The sequence below is a fragment of the Microtus pennsylvanicus genome, chromosome 1, assembly GCF_037038515.1.
Source record: "Microtus pennsylvanicus isolate mMicPen1 chromosome 1, mMicPen1.hap1, whole genome shotgun sequence".
NCBI lineage: Eukaryota > Metazoa > Chordata > Mammalia > Rodentia > Cricetidae > Microtus > Microtus pennsylvanicus.
In genome coordinates, this window is record NC_134579.1 from 102,686,683 (window position 1) to 102,711,688 (window position 25,006).

At 50.8% G+C, this 25,006-nt stretch overlaps 1 protein-coding gene across 2 annotated transcripts in view; it reads left to right on the forward strand.

The window, feature by feature from the left end:
* The window catches only part of Eln (elastin), a 44,318-nt gene extending 20,819 nt beyond the window's left edge, over positions 1–23,499 (forward strand). Inside the window, exons 11-37 of one of the 2 annotated variants that reach the window (XM_075977147.1) lie at positions 317–388; positions 1,176–1,205; positions 2,232–2,303; positions 2,870–2,911; positions 3,300–3,344; positions 3,622–3,669; positions 6,159–6,248; positions 6,333–6,392; positions 7,283–7,483; positions 8,543–8,596; positions 9,112–9,201; positions 9,810–9,857; positions 10,291–10,392; positions 12,314–12,382; positions 13,980–14,165; positions 14,249–14,308; positions 14,665–14,796; positions 15,905–15,943; positions 18,078–18,185; positions 18,277–18,336; positions 18,505–18,642; positions 19,510–19,548; positions 19,703–19,753; positions 20,379–20,423; positions 20,847–20,876; positions 21,669–21,719; positions 22,519–23,499. In XM_075977147.1, the coding sequence (XP_075833262.1) occupies positions 317–388; positions 1,176–1,205; positions 2,232–2,303; positions 2,870–2,911; positions 3,300–3,344; positions 3,622–3,669; positions 6,159–6,248; positions 6,333–6,392; positions 7,283–7,483; positions 8,543–8,596; positions 9,112–9,201; positions 9,810–9,857; positions 10,291–10,392; positions 12,314–12,382; positions 13,980–14,165; positions 14,249–14,308; positions 14,665–14,796; positions 15,905–15,943; positions 18,078–18,185; positions 18,277–18,336; positions 18,505–18,642; positions 19,510–19,548; positions 19,703–19,753; positions 20,379–20,423; positions 20,847–20,876; positions 21,669–21,719; positions 22,519–22,562 (2,006 nt within the window). In that variant the 3' untranslated portion in view covers positions 22,563–23,499. The remainder of the gene's footprint in view (positions 1–316; positions 389–1,175; positions 1,206–2,231; positions 2,304–2,869; positions 2,912–3,299; positions 3,345–3,621; positions 3,670–6,158; positions 6,249–6,332; positions 6,393–7,282; positions 7,484–8,542; positions 8,597–9,111; positions 9,202–9,809; positions 9,858–10,290; positions 10,393–12,313; positions 12,383–13,979; positions 14,166–14,248; positions 14,309–14,664; positions 14,797–15,904; positions 15,944–18,077; positions 18,186–18,276; positions 18,337–18,504; positions 18,643–19,509; positions 19,549–19,702; positions 19,754–20,378; positions 20,424–20,846; positions 20,877–21,668; positions 21,720–22,518) is intronic. The other variant, XM_075977157.1, reaches the window with a different exon arrangement.
* The last annotated feature ends 1,507 nt before the right edge of the window (positions 23,500–25,006 follow it).

The following is a 25,006-nucleotide window of genomic DNA, read 5'->3' on the forward strand; positions in this document are numbered from 1 at the left end:
GCATGACTTGGCGATAGAACAACTGCCTAGAATCCCCAGTGAGGGGTTAGTGCATGTTTGTGACCCTGGATTCAATTCACAGCAATATCAAAAAATAATTAATTAATTAATTAATTAATAAAAAATTCTCTGAGCTTGAGCCACACAGGGGAAGGAAGTCCCCACCAGCTGGTCCTTGCTTTACTTGCCCTGTGAGCCAGTCATGCCTGTAATTGGCCATCAGTACAGAAACAGATTAGTTAATAGACCTAAGGTGGGCAGGGTTGCCAAGCAGAGTTTCCCTTCTCTTACTGTCACCCATGTGTTTGCCCATCAGGAGCTCGGTTCCCAGGTGTGGGGGTACTCCCTGGAGTTCCCACTGGCACAGGAGTCAAGGCCAAAGGTCCAGGTATGGACAGCCAACTGTGCTGGGGGTCAGGGTAGGATCCTCTGTCAGCCGACAAGCCGTGCTGATCTGGGGTGTAAGGGATACCTTGGGATTCTAGGCTTATTTGGGGACTTCTGTGGGGACAGGGAGGCACTTCTTATGTCCCAGCCCTGCTTCTACTGGCTAGGAAGAGCAGAATGCTGTTCAGAAAGCCCGAAGAGTAACCCTGACTTAATCCCAAGAAGGCTGAGGCAAGAGGTTTGAAAGTTCAAGGCCAGACTGGGCAACCTAGTGGACTGGGCCACTGTTTCAAATTCAAAGTAAAAAGAGGGCTGAGGGGTAAGGCTCAGTAGTAGAGCACTTGCTTGAAAAGCCCTATTGAGTCAGGTAGTGATAGTGTACACCTTTAATCCCAGCACTTGGGAGGCAGAGGCAGGTGGATCTCCAATTAACAGGACAATCAGGGCTACTCAGAGAAACCCTGTCTAGAAAACAAAGAACAAAAAAAAAAAACTAGTGAATGAATGGGGCAGGATAAGCTTAGTTTAGTCATGGAGGTCTTGCCTAGAATCCCCCAGTGAGGGGCTTGGGCCGTTGCTCAATGATAGAGCTCCTATCTAGAATCCTCCAGTGAGGGGCTTGGGCCGTTGCTCAGTGGTAGAGCATCTGCCTAGAATCCCCCAGTGAGGGGCTTGGGCCGTTGCTCAGTGGTAGCTCTCTTGTCCAGCATAAACAAAGGAATGGAGCCAGGGCTCTGTGCCCTGCACCCTCAGCACTGGGTTGCAGTGATAGCTCTTTATCTTTGCAGGTGGAGGTGGTGCTTTTGCTGGAATCCCAGGTGAGTTGAAGCTGTTCTCCCTAGGTAAGCTAGACACCCAGAAACCTAGCCATGCCTGCCCCATCTCCCTCATGTCTCTCGCTGCAAGGCTTGATAAAGAGTTTAGCACACAGCCGGGCGGTGGTGGCGCACGCCTTTAATCCCAGCACTCGGGAGGCAGAGGCAGGCGGATCTCTGTGAGTTCAAGACCAGCCTGGTCTACAAGAGCTAGTTCCAGGACAGGCTCCAAAACCACAGAGAAACCCTGTCTCGAAAAACCAAAAAAAAAAAAAAAAAAAAAGAGTTTAGCACACAAGTATGTGGACCTAAACTCCATCCCAGAACCCACATTCTAAAAATTAATATATATATATATATATATGAGATATATAAATATATAAGGGATAGATAGATAGATAGATAGATAGATAGATAGATAGATAGATAGATAGATAGATAGATAGCCAGGATTCAACCCAAAGTGTCATCAGTCCCAGGCCACCATGATCCCATAACTCAGTGGTTCTCAAACCTGTGGGCCACAACTCCTTTGGGGGTTGAGCGACACTTCCACAGGGGTCATTTATCAAATATCCTGTATATCAGATATTTGTGTTATGGTTCACAACAGCAGCAACATGACATTTATGAAGCAGCAATGAAAATATTTCTATGGCTGGGGGTCACACAATGTGAGAAACTGAATTAAAGAGTCACAGCGTTAGGAAGGCTGAGAACCACTGCTCTAAGCCAAACTCCATCGATGTGGATCCAAAATGAACCGAGATACCCAGCAGTGCCCTAAGGCAGCACAGAGGAGTGCAGGAGTGTGACTCTGGGCTCCTGCCAGTCCGTGGTTTACCACTGGGTAGTGCTTATCTGACCCGTGACAAAGGGACAGTGAGGCCCTCTGTGCAGGATGGTTCCTGAGTGCCATGGGGAATAATTTCCCTCCATCTGAATATCGTAGACTGACTGACAAGGGGTTGAGAAAAGGGCTGTTACCCCAAGGCCTGGGACTCTAATTTACTTTCTCTATTCTTGCAGGGGTTGGGCCCTTTGGGGGACAGCAGCCTGGTGTCCCACTGGGTTACCCCATCAAAGCACCAAAGCTGCCAGGTAAGCCAGAGTTGGTTTCAAGATGCTTGACCAGGATGGAGGGAGATGGTCCAGGGGGCAAGCACTTGCTGCACAAGTGTGTGTGTGTATATATATGTGTGTGTGTGTGTATGTGTGTGTGTGTATATATATATATGTGTGTGTGTGTGTGTATGTGTGTGTGTATATGTGTGTGTATATATATGTGTGTGTGTGTATGTATGTATGTATACATATATATAAATTTGTACACACACACATATATATACAAATTTGTACACACACAAACACATCATCCATATCATCACTCCTTCTCTTCACCCATTCCTCTACACCCATTACTTCTTCTACCCTTTTATCTCCCATTATCCTGCCTTCCTCCTACCTATCCCGTTCCATTCATCTATCCATCACTTCTTCCTTATCCCAATTCATCTCTCCATCCATCCCTCCTCTCCTGCATCACACATCCATCTCTCCATCCACCCACATACCTTACCTACCCCTTCCTCCCACCCCTGTGCCTACCCTAACTATCCATCCGTGCACTGATCTTTTATCCCATCCATCCCTTGCTCTGCTCATAGGTGGCTACGGACTGCCTTATACCAATGGGAAGTCACCCTATGGTAAGTAGGCCCTCATGGATTTGTGGCGTTCTGACCCTTTCCTGCTCTGTGTGCCTGGCAAGGGTACTGAGGCCCCAGCCGTGGGCCAAAAATACACCCAGCTAGCCTGGAGTAGGAGCAAGGTGCTAGAATAAAAGTTCTCAAGAACTGGCTCTGGGGACATGGGCTAGCATTCAGTCCTGGCCTTATTGCTAATCACAACACCCTAAGCAAGCCATTATTTTCCTTCTCTAAGCTTCAGTGTCTTTGTAAAATGGGATGGCAGCCCCTACGCATGCTTGTATCTGTATACACTTTGGTTGTGTTGGGGGAAAACCCCAGATGAATGGAACAGGGGAGGGCAGAGTGTGACGTTTGTGTGAGTGACAACCAAGGATCTTCTTCACAGGAGTGGCTGGTGCAGGGGGCAAGGCTGGCTACCCGACAGGGACAGGTAAGGAAGTAAAAAAATCTCACTTGCTTACAGCCAAAGGAATACCAGTGCCCCCCCCCCAAGCTCCAGGGACTATCCCAAACACAAGCTTGCCCATCTTGCATGAAGACCTTGGGCCAAGCCGAGACTCTGATCTGGGTCGGGGCAGCTCTTTGGCCTTTACTAGCTATGAAGTCCCCAGCTACATCTTGGTGTCTGTGGGGTGGGAGCATGGGACTCTGGAGATACCTAGACATCAGCACCATGTTTAGTGTCCCCCTCATCTCCCCTCTTCCAGGGGTTGGATCACAGGCGGCGGCAGCAGCAGCTAAAGCAGCCAAGTATGGTGAGTACACTGGAGTCCTTGCCAGCTTCCAGGCCCCCACCTCCCCCATCCTGCGATGGTCAGAAGAATAACAAGCCAAATGGTTTTTGTGTCCCCTTCTTATCCCCCTTTCAACAAGATTCATACATATGGCTCTCCCTTCCCCCCATCCATCTCTCTACCTGTCCCTCCATATCTCCCTCCCTTCCCTTGTCCATTCATACCCTACTCACCCATCAACCCCTCTGTTCTTCAATCACTCTTCTCCACCCATTCATCCATCCTTCTCTCTATCCACACCTCCCTCTTTTCTTTATCCCACCCTCCATCCATCCATACATCCCTTCACTTCTCTCTTCCAGCATCTCTCCTTATCCATCCTGTATTGTTCCTCCTCTCCCTCCATCCTTCAACCTCCCTCCATCCCCTATTCTTCCTCACTCTATTCATCCATCCACCCATCTAACCTTCTCTTCCTTTTCCCTCCATCCATCCATTCATCCATCCATCTCCTATTCATCTAGCTATCCTACCCATCTTCCTCCCACACCTCTCCCTTTCCTAATCACACACACACACACACACACACACACACACACACACACATTATACCCAGCCCTCCATCCAGCCATCTCTCTTATCCATTCACCTACCCATCCTCTACCCACTCTATGCCTCCTGTTATCCCTCCTCGAGCCTTCCTCTCTCCATCCCCGCATCCTTCCTTTCCTTCATCCATCACCCCTTTCTCCACCCGCCTATCTCAGGGGCTATGGACAAAGCCCCACAAGCCATTATTTCTCTGCAGGGAAACTGAGAGAAGGTTATTGGAGAAAGTGACCTGTCATTTAAGGCCCTAGCAGACAGGGAGAGTTTGCCGTGTGAGTCAGACAGAAAGAACCGAGGGTGAGGACTCAGCATTTAGAAGGGGGCGATAGGGACATTGGAAGTTTGAGGCCTTCCTTTGCTACATAGCAAGTTTGAGGCTATCCTGAGCTACATGAGGCCCTTCTCAAAACAAAAACAAGAGATGAAGAAGGCCGCAGAGCATAAAAGACGAGTGTCTTGGTGATTGGAGAGAGAGATAGCGGCAGTATCTGTAGAAGAATGTTTTAATGTTATACATCCATTTCACATACAAAAATGTAACTCCCCCCCATCCACACAATCCCTGGGACAGCCTAGCTGTGAATATGGCATGGTGGGAGTGTGGTGTGGTGGTGCCATGTCCTTGCAGTAGACAAAGCGGGCATCTTCTCCCTCTTCAGATAGAGGCCAGTCCACTAGGAAAGCCTTCTCTCCTGTCCCCAGCCCAGAAGGCCTTCCTGTTTCCAGGTCAGGGGCAGGAAGGTAGGACAGAGTTAGAGGAAGAACTGACCCTGCCTTGTGGAGGCCCCCAGGCTTTTCTCCAGGCACAGCGGCCCCTTGGTGGATCAGGCTTGGTGGGAATAGCTGGGATATGGGAGCTGGAGAGCCTGGAGAGAGGGGCTGCCAGAGCCGGGCAGCCAGACACTTGGATTATGAATTTGGCTGAGTCTTCGGAACACAGGGAAAGGAAGCCTTCAGCATTCCTTTGGGGGCCCCTCTGGCCCAAGGAACGGAGCTTGTGGTTTCTCAGTATGTAGCAGTGATTAGAGAGGGGTTTGTCTGTGAACATCGGACTCCCTTAATAGGCGTGTGGAAATGGACACTTCAGGGGCAAACCCAAGAACCCTGGGGTAGGAACCTTCCCAAGCAAGCCCATGTGGACATGCTGAGGCTTGTTCCTGGGTGAGCGAATGGTGGGTAAAAAGCCAGCACCCCGCCTGGAAGCCGTGGCAACAGGACTGAGAGTTCAAGGCCAGCCTGGGCTACCTAGTTGAGATCCTGTCTCATAAAAGAGCAGGCAGTAGGGGGCCTAGGGAGATAACCCAATTGGTACAGTGCTTGCCACACAAGCATGAGGACCCGAGTGCCGTACGCCATAATCCACATTAGAAAGGCAGGCGAGGTGGCACATATCCGTGATCGTAGCGCTGGAGTCACCATGGTTAAAGCGTGTGCTTTGTAAGCATGAGGACTGGAGTCCAGGTCCCCCAGAAACCCACATAGGTGACCCATCTATAATTCCGGCCTTGGAAGGCGAGCCATATTGATTGGGAGAGCCCACCTCAATAAATAAAGTGACGGAACACCGAGGATGAGTCCCGGAAATCAGCCTTGGGCCTCCGCATGCATGCACGGACAGATGCGTGAACACCCATGTGTATGTGCTCCCACATGCATGGAAAAACATGCATATCCACATACATGGGCGTGCATGTGACAAAGAGAAAAAGGAAAAAGTTCCTGAGACAGTGTCCTCAAAATTAACCTCCGGCCCTGACACTCGTGTACATACACAAGTACACACACACACACACACACACACACACACACACACACACACACAATATACTGGCACCCCTGGAGCCTTCCTTTCTGGCCTCAGAAGTCTGGGAAGCCACATGGTGCTATCCCTGTCCCAACAGGTGCTGGAGGAGCTGGAGTCCTTCCTGGTGTTGGAGGGGCTGGCATTCCTGGTGGTGCTGGCGCAATTCCTGGGATTGGAGGCATTGCAGGTAATGCTTCTCCCAGCTGGAGGGTGGAGGTGTCCTTGAGGAGCCACCAGGGCAGAACCTCACCCTCTGTGCCTGTCTTTTCAGGTGCTGGGACTCCCGCAGCAGCTGCTGCTGCAAAGGCTGCTGCTAAGGCTGCTAAGTATGGTGAGTGTCCCCCGAGAAGCAGCAGGTTAGGGCTCTGCATGAACACTGGAACTCCATGAGGAGGGGTAGACTTTGCCTCTGATCACGTCGGGCCACTCTGACCACCCCAGAGGGAGGCTTTTGCCCACCCTGGTTGCTTTACCTGGAAGGCAGCTCCTTTTCTTCATGGACTTGGCAGGAGAAGAGATACTACCATACATAACCTGCCTAGAATTCCCCAGTGAGGGGCTGGGGTGTGGCTCAGTGGTGGAGCCCCTGCCTAGAGTCCCCCAGTGAGGGGCTGGGGTGTGACTCAGGGGTAGAGCCCCTGTCTAGAACCCCCAGTGAGGGGCTGGGGTGTGGCTCAGTGGTAGAGCAGCTGCCTAGAATCCCTCAATGAGGGGCTGGGGTGTAGCTCAGTGGTAGAGCCCCTGCCTAGAATCCCCCAGTAAGGGGCTGGGGTGTAGCACAATGGTAGAGCAGCTGCCTAGAATCTCCAGAGAGGGGCTGAAGACATTACTCAGTAGTAGAGTGGTATTATATGCAAAATCCTGGTTTCAATTCCCAGTACTGCAAAATAAAACATAATAACAAAACAACAAAAACAAAACAAACAAACAAACAAAAACTCACAGCATAGGTGCCTACAACAGACATTTGATTTTGCCTTGGAATTGATCATGTTCTTCCCAGCTACATATCCAAACTAGAGGTCTCTCTGGGCTCCATCTTAGTACACTTCCAGCTCTCCAATGAGTTGGATCCTTGTAGAGAATCACCAACCCATCTGCATGTGATCCTGTACTCAGGATAGACTGTGTGGTCCCAAAGCTGACCTATATATCTGCCCTGGGAGGCCTACAGAGGTTCTCACAAGGCTTAGTCTGAGACAATCCTCTTTCCATCTACAGGAGCTGCTGGAGGCTTAGTACCTGGTGGACCAGGAGTTAGGGTCCCAGGTGTTGGAATCCCAGGTGTTGGGATCCCAGGTGTTGGTGGTATTCCAGGTGTTGGTGGCATCCCAGGTGTTGGTGGCATCCCAGGTGTTGGTGGCATCCCAGGTGTTGGTGGCATCCCAGGTGTTGGGGGCCCAGGCATTGTGGGTGGACCAGGTAAGTTGGGCTCTATGTGTGTGTGTGTGTGTGTGTGTGTGTGTGTGTGTGTGTGTGTGTATGCAATGTAAAGTATTGCCAAGACTTTGGCTGATCCCTAAGTCTTCTTCTTCATTCATATATACATATTCTTGACCAAGTCCAATCTCCTCCTCTTTGGACTATAACAACTTTCTAACTAGCTTCCAGCAACAGCAGCATCTCCAGCTTCCCTTTTAATTGACAGCAAGCTGCCGAGGCAGGAACCATGCCTTTCGTTAACATGGCCCCACCCTTAGCTAAGTAGGTGCTCAGTAAATGGTGTATAGATGAGAAAGTGGATAGATTGGTAAATGGTCAAGTGTGTGGCCATAGAAGTGATCAAGTAGATGAGCAGCTAAACTAACCAATGTGAGCACAGCATGAATAGATGCGAGAATCAGTAAATACAGGGACTAATAGTTGGAAAGATGAATTAGTAGATTGAAAAAAAACAGATGGATATGCAGGTAGGAAGCTACATAAGTGCTTAGAAGAACGGGTGTGTGGATACATGGGTGCATGGGTAAGTGCGTGGCTGAGATCGATGAATAGACAGATTGGCAGATCGCTAGACAAGTTGATGGGTAGATGGATAGGTGGGCATGTAAGATATTGATAGATGGACAGTGGGATGGATCATCTGATGGACAGACAGGGTGGTGGGTAAGTAAGCCGATGGGTAGATGGGTGCATAATGGATAACTGAGTGATAGGTGTATGAGTTTCCATCCATTCATTTCCTCCATCCTTCCATCCAGCCACATATCCATGCATATATTCTCCCATCCATTTATCTGTCTTATCCACCAGTCTACAAACAGACAGAGAGCTAGTGGATGGGTGGATGGACAGCGATCTAAGGACAGAGAGCAAATGGAGAGACAGAGACAGGATAGAAGATGAATGGGTGAATGGACAAATAGCTCTACAGATAAAAAAAAAAAGATGGAGTAACAGACAGGTAGGCAGAGGGATATACAGCGACCATCTCTCCTCCATTCTCTCCTGAGAATTCTGTCCCCCTTGATCTCTCCCCAGGGGCTGTGTCACCAGCTGCTGCTGCTAAAGCTGCTGCCAAAGCTGCCAAATATGGTGAGTGTCCTGACCATCCCTGCTCTGGCTCCTGCTTGCCAGAGTGAAAGCCCTTCATCCTCTTGCTCAAAAGAGAGCAACTTGCTCAGGGAAAGCCCCAGACAGAGCTACTTGGAACCATTGGACCCCAGGATCAATTGTATCTCTCCAATTGTCTCCCACCATGAAGCCATACTGCTGAGTGATTGGCCCATTCCAGAATGACATTCCCAGTCTATACAGAGTCCCTAACTTCCCATGCTCTGGCCAAAGTCCTCTCAAAGGGCAGAAGTAAACCCACTCACTTCTCCATAACAAAGCAATGCTTTCCCATATATCCAGGAAAGAGAACCAGGGAAGACTCACACTTCATGAAGGAGACTGATCAGGGACCCCACGAATCCCAGTTTCTTGTCCTTAAGGACCAACTTAAAGGAAGCACGCATCGCATCCTTTTTCCCAGCCAATGAGCATTCTTCCAGAGTTTGCCCAGCCTCACAGGGGTCTCTTTTAATTGGATTCTTTCTCTTCTACAGGAGCCAGAGGTGGAGTTGGCATTCCAACATATGGAGTTGGTGCTGGGGGCTTTCCTGGCTATGGTGTTGGAGCCGGAGCCGGACTCGGAGGTATCCTTCCCCATGAGCTTATCTCTGAGTCTTGCAGAAAGTTGGGGAGTAGATGTGGGTTTTGGTGTGCTAGGGAAGAGAGAAGTAAGCATCATAGCTTTAGTGGATGGAAAAGCTGTGGTCCTTGCTCAGCAGCAATCCAGGCAAAGGACCACCCATCCATCCATTTCTCCATCCATCTATCAATTCATCCATTCATCTCTGTCTTGTCCAACTATCTAGCAACCCATTATCCATCCACTCATCTATTTATCCATCCATCTACCCATTAACCTATTGTATTTTCATCCATTAATCCATCTACCTAGTCATCTCATTTATCCACACATCTATGCATCATTCACCTCCTATTCATCCATATATATATCCAAGTGTATGCACATACATCTCTCCAGCCATCTATGTACCCATCCATTTATCTACCCATCTACTCATCTGTATATCCATCCACCAATATATACATCCATTCATCTATCCATTTACCTATCTGTCCATCAATCCATTCACACACCCATCCACTCCCCTGCCCCCCTGACCACCTGTCTTCCCACTGTCCTGTTCTTTTAACCCTTCTATCTATGTACCCACCTGTTCTTCTCTTTTCCTAGCAGGTGCAGGCCAAGCAGCTGCTGCTGCTGCCAAAGCTGCTAAATACGGTGAGTAAATTTGCCATGTCTGATGCCATTCTCTCTTGGAACCCAGGCTCTGAGCAAGGGCAGAGCAGCCTCACCCTTGGGCCTTTAGGGCAAAGATGCAAATCCACAGCCCCCATCTACCTTCTAAGCCATGCCCAACTCTTCTACCTTTTCCATTTGCCATTAAGATTATTGGTACCTTGTTTACCAGCTCACTCCAAAAGAGTGAGTTGGAGATGCTGGACAATCCTGCCTCCTACCTCCCGCTCCATTTATCCATGCACACAAACATATATATGTATATGTGTATATATATGCACATGTAATTGGGTGGATAGTGGTGGATAAATGGATGGATGGATGAATGGATATATGGATGGATATATGGATGGATATATGGATGGATGGATGGATGGATGGAGTGAACACAGGTGTTTATGCTTCTCTCCTCCAGGTGCTGGAGGAGCCGGAGGCCTGGGAGGCCTGGTGCCAGGTGTAGGAGCAGGTGGAGTACCAGGAGCAATACCAGGTGTACCAGGCACTGGTGGAGTGCCAGGTGAGCTGTGTTCCCCCATCCTGAGATGGGTTTGTATTGTTTTATGGAAGAGGTTTGGGGCTTGACATTTTACAGATAGGAAAACTGACCCCAAAGATGAGTGGGAGGAGGGGACAGTTTCCCCTAAAGCAGTTGAGTGAAGTGTAGGGACCCGGTTGCTCTCTGGAAAGCCTCTTCCTGCCTGGGGAGACTCAGCCAGCTCTGAAGATCCCCATGTAACCCAGAGTTGAGTGACCTGCCTTTTACTCTGAGGAATTTCTAGTTTCTTATCAACAGAGGACCCTTCATTCAGGTGACATTAGGTCCTTTCCCATCCACCAATCAGAGATAAGAGAAAGATGATTTTAAAAACTTGGCATTTAAAGACAGCCTTTTTAGTTGTTGTTTTCCCATTGGAAGATTTTGCTTCCGTATTCTTCCCGCCACACCCAGGAGAAAACTGTCCTTCTGTATTTTTTTACAGAAAGGAGCTAGGGCTGGGAGGTGCCTGAGTAATAGAGCACTTGCTGAACATGCAGAAGAACTTGGGTTCATTCCCAGTATTGCAAAGAAAGAAGGGGCACTCAGTGGGTAGAGGCGCTTGCAGCCAAGCCTGACAACCTGAGTTCAAATCCTAAAACCCCACATACTAAAATGAGAGAAATGACTCCCATAATTGCCTTCTAACTCCCAAATGTGTACTGGGGTGCACGCGAGCATGCACACATACAAATAAGTAAATGAACATGAAATTTTAAAAGGCACAAGAAAGGATGCTTGGGAGATGGTACAGGGATAGAAGCATCTGCATTGCAGTTAGTGTAGGGACCAGAGGTTGAATCCCCCAGAAACTACATAAAAGCCAGTGGACATGGCAGCCTGCCTGTAATCTTAGCATATGGGAGGGAGAGATGGGGACTCCCCAGAGCAAGATGGCTAGCTAGTAACAGCGTATTCGACCGGTATGCTTAAATAAACAGATCAGCTCAAAACAACAGATATAATTTAATAATTGAAAATGGGGAAACTCACAGGATCGGGGTCCAGTGAACACCTTGCACAGAGAAGAGAGCTAGCACACCCGGATTCCCAGGTTTTCTTCCCTGGCCCCAGGCTGCCACACCCTAGCCAAATGTGATTGGCTGAGCTTCCCCATCCAGCTAGAACAGCCGAAATAGTGAGCTCTGAGTTCAGTAGAAGATGTTGCCTCAAAGTACAATTTGGGATCAGAAAGAAGACAAGGGTAGCCAGGCAGGGTGGCACACACTTTCGACCCAGCACTCAGGAGGCAGAAGTAGGCAGATCTCTGAGTCTGAGGCTAGCCTAGTCTACAAAGCAAGTTCTAGGGTAGCTGGGCTGTTACACAGAGAAACCCTGTATTGAAAAACCACCAACAGAAGGAGGGAGAGAGGGAGGGAAGGAGGGAGGAAAGAAGAAGGACCTCTGTGAATGGTGTGATTCCTGTAGTATTTATAGAAAAAAAACCTGTTAGAAATCAAATTTTCCAAAACTGATCTGTATATTCAGTACTCCCTTAGTTAAATCCTACCCAAAAAAATTTGTAAATACGTGTGTGCACATGTGTTTAAAAATAAATAAAACATGAGGAAGGGGTCATTTCCTACAATAGCTTGGGATACAGGTTCTACTAGGAATTTTTTACTTAAGAGCATCCCAAACAGGGCTGGGATCCCATAGGCTCAGAGATGCCTCTCTGCTCTTCGCTGAAACCCAAGCAAAACAGGGGCATGCCCAGGTGCCCTGCAGAGGGCATCAGCAGCACTATGCCTGAAGCCCGGGTCACCCACCTCGGCACCCTTCCCTGTCTCCAGGGTGAGGCCGTGGTACCCAGAAAGGGATACCCATGGGCAGACTCTGGAAGGGATGGGTAACAATGGGGAGGGGTATTGGGTATCATCTTATACTCCATTTATCCAAATAGGAGCAGGTACCCCTGCAGCTGCAGCTGCTGCCGCTGCTGCCAAGGCAGCCGCCAAAGCAGGCCAGTATGGTAAGTTGTCCCTATCTGTATCTGATCTTTGACCCCAGACCATAGCCTTCTCACATCTCCTGCTGAGGAGCTAAGGGTGATCTTGAACTCCTATTCCTCCTGCCTCTCCATCTCATATGCTGGGATTCCAGGCATGTGCTTTTCCATGCTTTGTGTATGCAGTGCTGGGGGCTAGAACCCAGGGCTTCCTGCATGCTAGGTAGGCACTCTATCAACTGAGCCACACCCCAAACCCTGAGTATGGGCTTTTCTCATAGCTTTTAGCTTGCCTGCTCCCCTTTAGCAATATAGGTCTGCAACACCTCCATGGCCTTGCCCTATGCTGAAAGCTCCTGATACCCCAAGTCTAACTATGGCTGGTCCTCTTCTCAGTCTCAAGCTAGAGTCCAGCCTTATCCGCTTGAGGGGCTGCATTGCTCCTGCTTTCTCTTGATAGAGGTCAAGTTGACCCTTAGAGTCCCAAGAATGTATACATTTCCTGAATATGATTAACGGTGGATGCTCTACTTGTAGGAATTCAGCAGGGGTCCAGTCATATGCTGGGGCAGGGGCTTGGTAAAACTTGGCCTTGATGAATTTGGTAGCCAAGCCTAGTGGCACTGGTTTGTAATATCAGCTACTCAGAGAGCTGAGCAAGGACATTGAAAGTTCAAGGCCAGCCTGAGAAATCTAGTGAGACCCTGTCTCAAAGTAAATAGTAAAATAGTGATGAAAAATCTGGGACCTTTTCACCCTTAGTCATAGAGCCCCTGCCTAGAATCCCCCAGTGAGGGGCTGAGATGTGACTCAGTGGTAGAGCACCTGCCTAGAATCCCCCAGTGAGGGGCTGAGGTGTGACTCAGTGGTAGAGCACCTGCCTAGAATCCCCCAGTGAGGGGCTGGGGTGTGGCTCAGTGGTAGAGCCCCTGCCTAGAATCCCCCAGTGAGGGGCTGAGGTGTGACTCAGTGGTAGAGCACCTGCCTAGAATCCCCCAGTGAGGGGCTGGGGTGTGGCTCAGTGGTAGAGCCCCTGCCTAGAATCCCCCAGTGAGGGGCTGGGGTGTGGCTCAGTGGTAGAGCACCTGCCTAGAATCCCCCAGTGAGGGGCTGGGGTGTGGCTCAGTGGTAGAGCCCCTGCCTAGAATTCCCCAGTGAGGGGCTGGGATGTGGCTCAGTGGTAGAGCACCTGCCTAGAATCCCCCAGTGAGGAGTGGGGTCTGGCTCAGTGCTAGAACACTTAGATAGCATGTTCAAGGCCTCCCATTCATTCTCCAGTACTAAAAAAAGAAAAAGGAAAACTAACAAACAGCCAAAAAAAAAAAAAAAAAAAACCCTGCTTGTCCTCTGTCATCCTCAAGCCTCCAAGGTGCCCCTGTCCTTCAAAAGGTTACAAACTACTAAATTTACATCTGACTTTTATTACATAGGAGCAAAAAGAGGCCCTGCAAGGGATAGTTTCTGCCCCAAGATCACACAGCAAGTTTTTGCCAGGGCTGAGAAGAGAACCCACAGCTCCTAACTCCTAGCTGTGTGCTCTTTTTTCGGCTCCTGCCTTCTTTGTTTGGGCCTTGATTATAGCTAAACTACATGATTATAGAAACTACTCCTTCTCTTGTAGGTTTGGGCCCTGGCGTTGGTGGGGTTCCCGGCGGAGTTGGTGTTGGTGGGGTTCCCGGCGGAGTTGGTGTTGGTGGGGTTCCCGGCGGAGTTGGTGTTGGTGGGGTTCCCGGCGGAGTTGGCCCTGGTGGTGTTACTGGCATTGGAGCTGGTCCTGGCATCGGCCTTGTACCTGGTGGTATTGGAGGTGAGCTGTGGTGGGTGAGTGGGTCCAAGAGTTCCCTGGAACCTCCACGGGTACCACCTTGAATGTCCTTTCTCTCTCTTCAGGAGCAGGGACGCCAGCTGCCGCCAAGTCTGCTGCTAAGGCAGCCGCCAAAGCCCAGTACAGTAAGTACATCGTGACTGCCCTCTCCTGTCCCCACCCACCTGGCCAGGGCACACTGCCCAAGTGCTGCCACAGGAAACAACCTCGCAGATAAATCCTTACCATCTTTAGCTCCCCATGGTACCAAGAACAGGGCGCAGAAGCTACATAGTGAGAACCTGTCTCAAAAATAATAAATAATAATAATAAAAACACGTGGACTCTGGGGTGAGTTAGTAGAGGAGGACAAGGCTGGGTAGGAGGCTGCCACTGCCTCGGGGCCCCCTTTCTTTGGGGCCTGACTCAGCTCCTGAGTCTGAGCAGCACTACAGGGGCACAGGCCTACTATCTACAACCACTTCCTACCTCTTTTCTACAGGGGCTGCTGCCGGACTGGGCGCTGGTGTCCCTGGATTTGGGGCAGGTGCTGGTGTCCCTGGATTTGGGGCAGGTGCTGGTGTCCCTGGATTTGGGGCAGGTGCTGGTGTCCCTGGATTTGGGGCTGGAGCAGGTAAGGAAAATTCTAGAAATTGGATAGAAAGTGTCCTTAAGCTCAGAGAAAAAGGGCCTGCCTCCTCCCAGGACTCTGTCCTTGTGTCTCCACACAGCTTCCATTAGATTTTCCTAAGCAGGCAAAAGCAAATGGGTCCTAGGTAGATAAGGCAGGCCCGTGATCTAAGACACTCAGGAGACTGAGACTGAGGTTTACAAGTCCAAGGACAGCCTACTCTAGAGAAAGCCTGTATAACTTTGTGAGGCGCTATCTTTAAATTGATTGATTGATATAACCAGGGGCTAAAACTGCAGCTCAGTGGTAGAGCATCTTCCTAGAATGCCTCAATAAGAGGTTGGCCAGGTGGCTCAGGGGTAGAACACCGGCCTAGCACAGGTGAGGTCCTGGGTTTCGTTTCTAGTAACAAGAGGAGGTGGAGCAGGTGGGATAATAGGTGAGGGACAGACTAGCCAAGCAATGCCAGGGTATGAGATTCTAGAGGGAGGTGTAAGAAGGCTGCAGCCTGACCAAAAGCCCCCTAACACCCACAGACAAGAAGGTAGAAGTCTCTTCCTCTGGGCCAGATAGCCTTCCAGAAGGCCCCAGGACAGTGGTTCTCAAGCTGTGAGCCGCAACCCCTTTGGCAAATCTCTGTCTTCAAAACTATTTACATTGCGATTCCTAACAGTAGCAACGTTACAGTTATGAAGTAGCAATGAAATAGTCTTATGATTGCGGGGTGATCGCAACATGAGGAACTGTATTCAAGGATGGTTGGGAACCCCTGCTCTAGGTAAAGGGGACCGCTAGGAACCCCATCTGAGCCTCACTCTGTGCCCAGCCTCAGGCATGCAATGGTGGGCATGAAGCGGGGGACAAGAAGGGACAGATGAAGGGAAAAGGCACGAGTTACCCCTCCAGGAGTCCTAGATGAACAACGTCAAGGCTAAATACTAGAGCCCTGCACTTGCAAGTAGGGCCTCCTGACTAGAGTGCCATGGAGTTTCAGGGCTTGAGAAGAAACATGATCTAAGTAGAGGAAGTCAGGGCAGGCTTTCTGGAAGAGGCGGCAGCACCCCCAGGTTACAGAGCTCAGCAGCTGACCTCTCTTTCCCTTTTCCCGCAGTCCCTGGATCCCTGGCTGCATCCAAAGCTGCTAAATACGGTAAGTGTGGCATGCCACCTGGTCCCCTTGTCACCCCACCAGCCTTGACAGAATAGGACTGAGGTGCTCAGCACAGAGAAAGGCTAGCTAGGGGACATCTGAATGACGGTGGCAGACCTAGTGCCTGCCTATTGACCCCTGTGTCCATCAGCTGTCAGTGGCCAGCATGCCAGGAAACACCTATAATCCCTGCTCTTGGAAAGGGGAGGCAGGAGGTCACCCTTGGCTACACGGAGAGTTCAAGGCCAACCTAATCTATAGGAAACCCTGTGTCACTCATAACAACTTTCATATCTCCAAACCTCACTATGACACTGACAGTTTTCTTGGTGCAAGGGGAGGCTTATAGCTGTTGGTCCCACAAGGCTTGGCAGCGTCAGCCTCAGCTCCACCCTTTGGCCTGTGGAGTCGTGGATACTCGTTCCTTGCGCAGGCATCCCCAGGCCTCCTCCCTCCTTTCCTGCCAGCGTGACTTTGCCTAACACCCGCCAGCCTGGAAGACGTGGCAGACCTGCCTGCCTTGCCACTTGGCACTCTGGCTAGACCCACACTGTCTGTGACCCCCACATTCCTGGCCTCCTCAAGAGCCAGGCAGGGGGGCCTCTACCAGGGATGCGCCAACTGGCTACAGTTTGTCCACTTGAGGCCAGTTTCCACCTCGGAAAATCCCATTCCTCAGCTACACATGCACACACACACACCACACACACACACACACACATACACACACACACACCACACACACACACACACACATACACACACACACACACATACACACACACACACACACACACAGCCCCTGGTCACTCACAGCTTTCTCTCAAGTTCCTTGCTGGCTGCTCTTGGCCCTAGTCAACAGACATTGCCAGGGAAATACACCAAGGACTCCCTGGAAGAACAGCCACCGGGTCATCTGCCTTAGGACCTTGAACACAGCATTCTTGTGTATATTCAAAACCTCTCCTTTGCCTCAACCTTCTCATCTGCAAAACTGGTGTGACTGCCAGGCATGGTGGTTCATACCTGTGAGGCCAGCATTTTGAAGGCTGAGGCAGGAGCATCTCAAGTTCAAAGACAGCATGGGCTAAATGGGGAGAGCCTGTCTCAGAAAATCAATAGAGAGATGAGCGCATGGCTCAGAGGTAGAACACCTGCCTAGAATCCCCCAGTGAAGGACTGGGGTGTGGGTCAGTGGTAGAACCCCTGCCTAGAATCCCCCAGTGAGGGGCTGGGGTGTGGCTCAGTGGTAGAGCACCTGCCTAGAATCCCCCAGTGAAGGACTGGGGTGTGGGTCAGTGGTAGAACCCCTGCCTAGAATCCCCCAGTGAGGGGCTGGGGTGTGGCTCAGTGGTAGAGCCCCTGCCTAGAATTCCCCAGTGAGGGGCTGGGGTGTGGCTCAGAGGTAGAGCACCTGCCTAGAATCCCCCAACAAAGGGCAGAAGACATGTCTCAGTGGGAGAGTGCTTGCCTAGACTCCTCTAGTGAGGGCCCAGAGTTCTGACTCAGGGGTAGAGGGCTGGCCTAATCCCACAGGCCTCTGTTATGCCTTATGGCCCTAAGGCATGAACATATCTTTCAGGCAGAGGGGACTGAAGGCAGGCATGTTGGCACAGACCTGTCACCCCTGCAGTCACGAGGCTGAGATGGGACAGGGAGAGCATGAGTGCAAGGCCAGTCTCTGCCACTTGGTGAGATCCTGTCTCACTAGGAAAAAAGAAAAAAAAGATAAAAAGGATCCAGGCAGTGGTTGCACACACCTTTAATCCCAGAACTCGAAAGGAGAACACAGGTAGATCTCTGTGAGTCTGTGGCCAGTCTGGTCTACAGAATGAGTTGCAGGAAGCCAGTGCTATGTATGTTTGTATGTGTACACACACACACACACACACACACACACACACCTGTCTGGAAAGACAAAAACAAACAAATAAAGCAAGGCCAAAAGGAAAAAGTTCCAGGCATCAGAGCTCATGCCTCGAAATCCCAGCACTTGGAAGGTGGAGGCAGGGAAATCAGTTCAAAGTCAATCTTCAGCCACAGAGAAGCCCAAAGCCAACCTGAGCTCTAAGTAACCTGGTCTCAAATCAACAAACAAAGATATGGGCACTGACCCTCAGTTCTCTCTCCACAGGAGCAGCAGGAGCTGGTGGCCTTGGAGGTGCTGGAGGTCTTGGAGGTGCTGGTGGCCTCGGAGGGCCTGGGGGTCTCGGTGGGGCTGGTGTTCCAGGTGGTGTAGCAGGTATGTTTTTGCTCTCCCGACAATAAACTGGCTGGGGATGGAGACTGAGACCCCTGAAGCAGTCCCTCCTTGAGTCCCTCTGTGTCCCCAGGAGCTGCACCTGCTGCTGCTGCTGCTGCCGCCAAGGCTGCAGCCAAGGCTGCCCAGTATGGTGAGTAAGAATTCAGCCTCCCTGGCCTATCCTTGAACCCCTAGGGCCCGGCCATTTCCTGGTCATTAGGTACCCCAGAAGTGACCTGGGAGCTCAGGGATTCCCTTGGCAACAGGGCCTAATTATAAGCTTCTGACCAGTGTGTGTAATGCATGGGTCTCTCCCCAGGCCTTGGTGGAGCTGGTGGACTGGGAGCTGGTGGACTGGGAGCCGGTGGACTGGGGGCCGGTGGACTGGGGGCCGGTGGACTGGGAGCCGGTGGACTGGGGGCTGGTGGAGCAATCCCCGGTGCTGCAGGCCTTGGAGGTAAGGAGTGAATGAGGTATCTGAGCGGGAGAAAGATATACATACTAAAGACAAGTGAGGACAAACACCTGTCATCCCAGCACTAGGGAGGCTAGGGCGGGAGGATCATTAGTTGGAGGCTAACCTGGGCTACACAGTGAGTTCAAGGTCAGCCTAGGCTATATTAGACCCTACTTGAAACAAAGGGGTAGAAAGCTTAAGCAGGGAAGAGCCAGGTCTGCCCATTGACATAGAGGTACCAAAACCCATCTTCTCTATCGTTCAATCCACGAACTACCACAGGTGAGGGCTCATTAGCATAATGATGGTCAGACCCATTTCTCAGACAAGAAAAGTCAAAGGCTGGAGAGGAATGACATCCCCAAAATCTCTACTACCATGGTGGATCTCTCTCTCTCTCTTTGCATGTATCTCCTACCTAAACAAGCCTTATGCTTAATATAAACTACTGGAGGTCTGGGGAGATAGTCCAGTGGTAGAGCCCCTGCCTAGAATCCCCCAGTGAGGGGCTGGGGTGTGGTTCAGAGGTTGAGAGCCCCTGCCTAGAATCCCTCAGTGAGGGGCTGGGGTGTGGCTCAGTGGTAAAGTGCTTGCCTAGACTCCCCTACTAGTAAGTGGCCAGAAGCATTGTTCAATAGTGGAACACTTGCATAGCATGTGTGAGACCCTGGATTCCATCTCTAGCGTGAGCACACACACACACATGAGGCTATTAGAATGATGGGTATGTGAAGGAGGAGAGATGATGGAATAGTGAGATACGGGAGGCCATGTCATGGGCAGATGCTGATGAATAGATTAGCTAAGACGGCCTGAGTGGCAGGGAGAGGTGGCTTTCCTGAGCCCTCCTGTATCTGTTTCCCCTAGGTGTATCCCCAGCTGCAGCTGCTAAAGCAGCCAAATACGGTGAGTTTCCTCCATGCCCGCCCCCTCCCCAACACAGGTTTTTACCCCCATCACCATCACCATCACCCACACCTGCCCAGCTCATGGTACTCCCAAAAGGTCTCGTCCAAGATGTCATCCCCACCACCCTGACACCCCTCTGTCCTTTCCTCAGGTGCTGCTGGCCTCGGAGGCGTCCTAGGAGCCAGGCCATTCCCAGGTGGAGGTATGACCAGCTCTACTGTTGTTCTTAGCTCTGCCTGGCTCTAGGAAACAAACAACAGGGTCCCAGACATTGAATTCACATGAGGACCCAGGGTCGGAGATGGACAAATCACTCTAGGTCAGGAAACCAATGGGGCAGAGGGAGTGCCTTCCTCATGAGCTGAGGATAGTGCAACCAAGCTCATAACAAAGGCACAAGACACCACACAGGCAGATAAGACAAGGACAAGTTTAACCAAGAAAGTGACTTCCAGGCTCAGTAAAGCACTCACCCTCTCACTGAGTAGGCATGAAGACCTGAGTTCAATCCCCCATCACGGACATAAAATTTGCGAGCAGGGAAGGCAGTGACTGGAGGATCCCTGGGACTTGCCGGTCCAGCTAGTTTTGCCAAACTGGTGAACCGAAAGAAGGGTTAGTGAGAGACCCTGCCTCAGAGTGAAAGGTAGAGAGCAAACACACACGCACACGCACATACATACTCACATGCATGCATGCACCACAAAGAATGTGGCTTCAGTAGGGCACAGCAATGGGAAGGAGCTGGTTCCAGGCATCAAGGCCAGGTGGCAAGGCCAGAACGTGGCCTGCCACTATTCATCACCAACCCCAAATCTCTCCTGCAGGAGTGGCAGCAAGACCTGGCTTTGGACTTTCTCCTATTTACCCAGGTATGCCCAAGCGTCCTGCCCTGGGGCCCTGTCCTGGCTCTGCCAGGCCCTTCGCTCTCCTCTGCTCCATTCGCTTAGGAGAGTTGAGCTAATGTCTGCAGGAGACCCCAAGAGGAGGCCAGACCCCATTCTAACCTAAGGACACTTCTCAGGACAGGGGACACTACACTAGCTTTTCTAAAGCATCTTTCACTTCTCTTGAGGTCCCTGGGAGTCGAGTATTTTCCCTATCATACTTCTCCTGAGGTAAACTGAGGCTCCAAGACCGCTAAACACTGTTCCAAGGTCACACAGTGAGCAGAGATAGAGCTGAAGACTCCTGCTACCCAAGCCCAGGACTTACATGCCCTGCTCCAATCAGGGAAGGCATGAGGGGGTCCCAGAAGTGTGCCCACACTGACAGCTCTTCTTCTTACTCCATAGGTGGTGGTGCTGGGGGCCTGGGAGTTGGTGGTGAGTCTGCAGTAAAAAGATATAAACTAGCCATGTTGGTGGAAGGAATCTTAGCTCTGGTGGGGAGGGGGAAGTGCAGATGGGAGTGAAACAGAAGGATCAAAGTTCAAGACTAGCCTGGGATACAGAGAGAGTTGCAGACAACTTGATCAACTTAGAAAAACTTTGTCTCAAAGTTTTTTATAAACAATTTTTTTTTTCGTTTTTCGAGACAGGGTTTCTCTGTAGCCTGTCCTGGAACTATCTCTTGTAGACCAGGATGACCTCGAACTCATAAACACTTTTTAAAGGGCTGGTGATGTAAATCAATAATAGAGTAGGTGCTTAGAATCGCCTCATAAGAGGCTGGGACCATTACTTAGTGATAGAGCACCAGCCTAGAATCTCCCAATGAGGAGACAGGGCATGGCTCCATGGTAGAGCACCTGCCTAGAATCTCCCAGTGAGGATCTGGGGTGTGGCTCAGTGGTACAGCCCCTGCCTAGAATTCCCCAGTGAGGGGCTGGGGTGTGACTCAGTGGTAGAGCCCCTGCCTAGAATCCCCCAGTGAGGGGCTGAGGTGGGCTCTTCTGTAGAGCATTTTCCTAGAATGCACTAGGCCCAGATTCCATCCCTAGTACTATTTAGTTTGGTTCTGGGGAGTAAGAACCCACCAGGGTGGGTGCGCTGATTGGCAGGGAGGTCTTGGGAGCCTACAAAAACAGGCCAGAGCTAGCACACGGCGAGGATGCTGGGAGAGGTAGGGGAGCCCAAGATCTATTCTATCTCATCCCCTGCTACCAACCCCCACAGGAAAACCCCCGAAGCCCTATGGAGGAGCCCTTGGAGCCCTGGGATACCAAGGTAAGTAGAGAATTTGTCCATAGGGAAGAAAGAGGCGAAATCAGAGATCAATTCGCATCCCACCAGCCTGGGCTAGAGTAGAGGCGCCTTCATGCAGATCGTCAGAGCTCGGATCAAGTCTAGGGCCCTCCATGCTCACCTCCAGTGTGACCTGAACATTTTTATCCATATCCCTTTGCTCTGCCTACACCTGCACAGAGGAGTCTAGGACTTACAAGCGACAGTGAGGACTTCCAGGATGGGCCATCTGCTTGGCGCCACCAGGTGGCGCTAAGAGGCCACATCTAGCAGAAACTGCGTGATGGCTGTGCACCAACCTGTGGTACCTCCCTACCCCAGGTCATCTATGGCCAGGTTTGTTGAACAGGGCACTCAGGAGGCTGAGGCAGCAGAATTTTGAGTTAGAGGCCAGCATGAACTCCGTAAGGAGACAATATCAACAGCTCCATCGCCATACAAAAAGAAAGAGAGAGAGAGAGAGAGAGAGAGAGAGAGAGAGAGAGAGAGAAAGAGAGAGAGAGTTGGCTGAGGATACAGCCCTGTTGATAGAACGCTTGCCTAGCATGAGCTAGGTTTCCTCCTCAGCACAGCATAAAACCAAGCAAGATGGTGGGTGCCTGTAATTTCAGGACTCAGGAGGTAGAGACGTGAGGATCGTGAGTTCAAGGCCATCCTCAGCTCCATACTGAATTCATGGCCAGCTTGAGCTATGAGCCTCTGGAAGCAGAGGAGACAGGGACTCAAAGTAGCCCAAAGGGACCAAACTGACCATAACTGTTTACACCTCCTTCCAACCCAGGTGGGGGCTGCTTTGGGAAATCTTGTGGCCGGAAGAGGAAGTGATCTTCTGGAGACCCCTGACTCGCGACCTCATCAACGTTGGTGCTACTGCTTGGTGGAGAATGTAAACCTTCCATGACCGCCCCCTACTCCATCCCTCTGACCCCCACCTGGGAGGGGACAACAGGCCAGTGGCCTTAGAAACCCACAGGACAAGGAAACCAGACAGCAGCGGCCACGTACCCCTAACCAGAAATATCCCCCCCTCCATCAGAGGCCAGGGCGGGTGCCCCATCTCTTTCCACCCAGGAGCCCTCCACACAGTCTCCATCTCCAAGAGAAATTGGTGCTACATGTTGGTGCTTCTTTTTCGTGGGGGGAGGGAGGAGGGAAGGGGGTCCCAGAGGGACCCTCCCTTCCTTGAAACCCCTCTGTTAAGATGGTGCACACGTTTGTTGGGCAGTCCCACCTCCCCTGCCCATCAGGAGCCATCCCTGGATTCATCCCACTGGTACCCAAGTGCCGAAAGCCTTGACGCTGGATCTGATGACACAATCCCTCTCTCTCTGGGTCCCTTGGCCCTGTCCCCCTCTACCAGTAGCTATTTCCCACATCTGGGACATCTTGGAGTCGGAAGGCTCCCCACACTGGGAATAGCTCCCTTGTTCTAATGGAATCCACCTACCCCACCCATCCGTCCATCCGTCCATCCGTCCATCCCGACTGCCTAGGGCCACTAGCTGGCTGGGCACACCTACTATCAACCTGGTTCACCTGTCATGGCAGCCTGTACCCTGTTCCCACGCCCGCCACACACCCCAAATGCTGGCCTGGGGTGCGAGGGGTTGTGTGGGCTGGGGCAGGACGATCCTCCCCACATGCAGTACTGTATCCCCCAGTCCCTTCCCGGAGCCACTCCATCACCGAGCATGTCCCACCGCCCCCACCTCTTTGTGTTTCGCTGTGATAGATCAATAAATATTTTATTTTTTGTCCTGGATATTTGGGGATGATGTTTGATTGTTGGTGTGCTTTTGGGTTTTATTTTTATGGTTAATTGGGGGAAAAGAAAAAACTTTTCTAATCTGAGGAGCTGTATCCTCAGGAGAAAATTCATTTTAATCGCTTTGGTATAACTCTGGATGAAACACACATTTTTTTTTAAAAAACAACAAAAACAAAATAAGAAAAGAGAATTAACTGCTTTAGAAAAGACTAATAAATGAAAACCTTTTAAAGGAAATTGTCTTGGGTTTCTTTGCTTTATGTGTATGTGTTGGTGCGCGTGCAAGTACACACAGGTGTGCGTAGAAGCCAGAGGACAACCCTGAGTGTTACCCTCCAGGGGCTGTCCACTCACCAAGCAGGCTAGTTTGTGTTTGCTTCCCCCACACACACACCCGCCCCGCCGCTTCCCAAGAGCCCAGTTCCGGGGATCGAACTCAGGTCATCATGCAAGCATTCTTTTTTTTTTTTTTTTTTTTGAGACAGGGTTTCTCTGTAGCTTTTTGGTTCCTGTCCTGGAACTAGCTCTTGTAGACCAGGCTGGCCTCGAACTCACAGAGATCTGCCTGCCTCTGCCTCCCGAGGATTAAAGGCGTGCGCCACCACTGCCCGGCAACAGCAAGCATTCTATCAAGTGAGCCATCTCCTCAGCCACCTTTGTGTTTTATCATCTGCTTTCAACTTCTGGCCCAGTGATAAATTGGTTCTAATGTGAGGAATATCTACTGCCCAGGATAATAGTGAGGAGGCTGTTGACCCAATTCAGCTGTTGTCACCTGGGGATATAAGTAAGCTAAGCAGTTGAGCTCCTACCTAGAATCCCCCAGTGAGGGGCTGGGGTGTGGCTCAGTGGTAGAGCACCTGCCTAGAATCCCCCAGTGAGGGGCTGGGGTATGGCTCAGTGGTAGAGCCCCTGCCTAGAATCCCCCAGTGAGGGGATCTGAGTGTCTGCCTGCAGTTTTGCAGTGAGGGGCTGGGACTGGGAAATCAGAGGTGGAGACTCATTCTCAACACTGGGGATAGGGTGGAGGAAGAGCTAACTCAAGAACCCTCAGAAGGCCCCTGAAGTTCAATGGATACCTTTCAGGAGAGCTGCAGTGAAGGCAACCCAGCTTCTCCAAGAAAGTGGAAAAGGAGATCCATCCATCCATGCATCTTTTCAGTACTTCAATCCGAAGGAAAAAAAATCACTGGCTGGTTTGACATCCTCTGCCCCCAGATTGGCAAGCCGTGACCTCGAGACCTAGGATTCCCTGCCTTGGTTCCTCACAAGTTGTTTGCTAGTTTGTTTCATGGTCCTGGGGGTTAAACCTTGGACATCATACGTACTAGGCAATGCCCCACCACTGAGCTACAACCTCAGACCAGCTCATGACTTTAAATACCACAGAGGGGCCAGCCAGCTGTCTCACCAGCTTAATGAACTTGCTGTCAAGCCTGACAACACGAGTTCAAATTCCTGAACCCCCACCGTGGAAGGCGGGAACTGACTCTCACGTGTG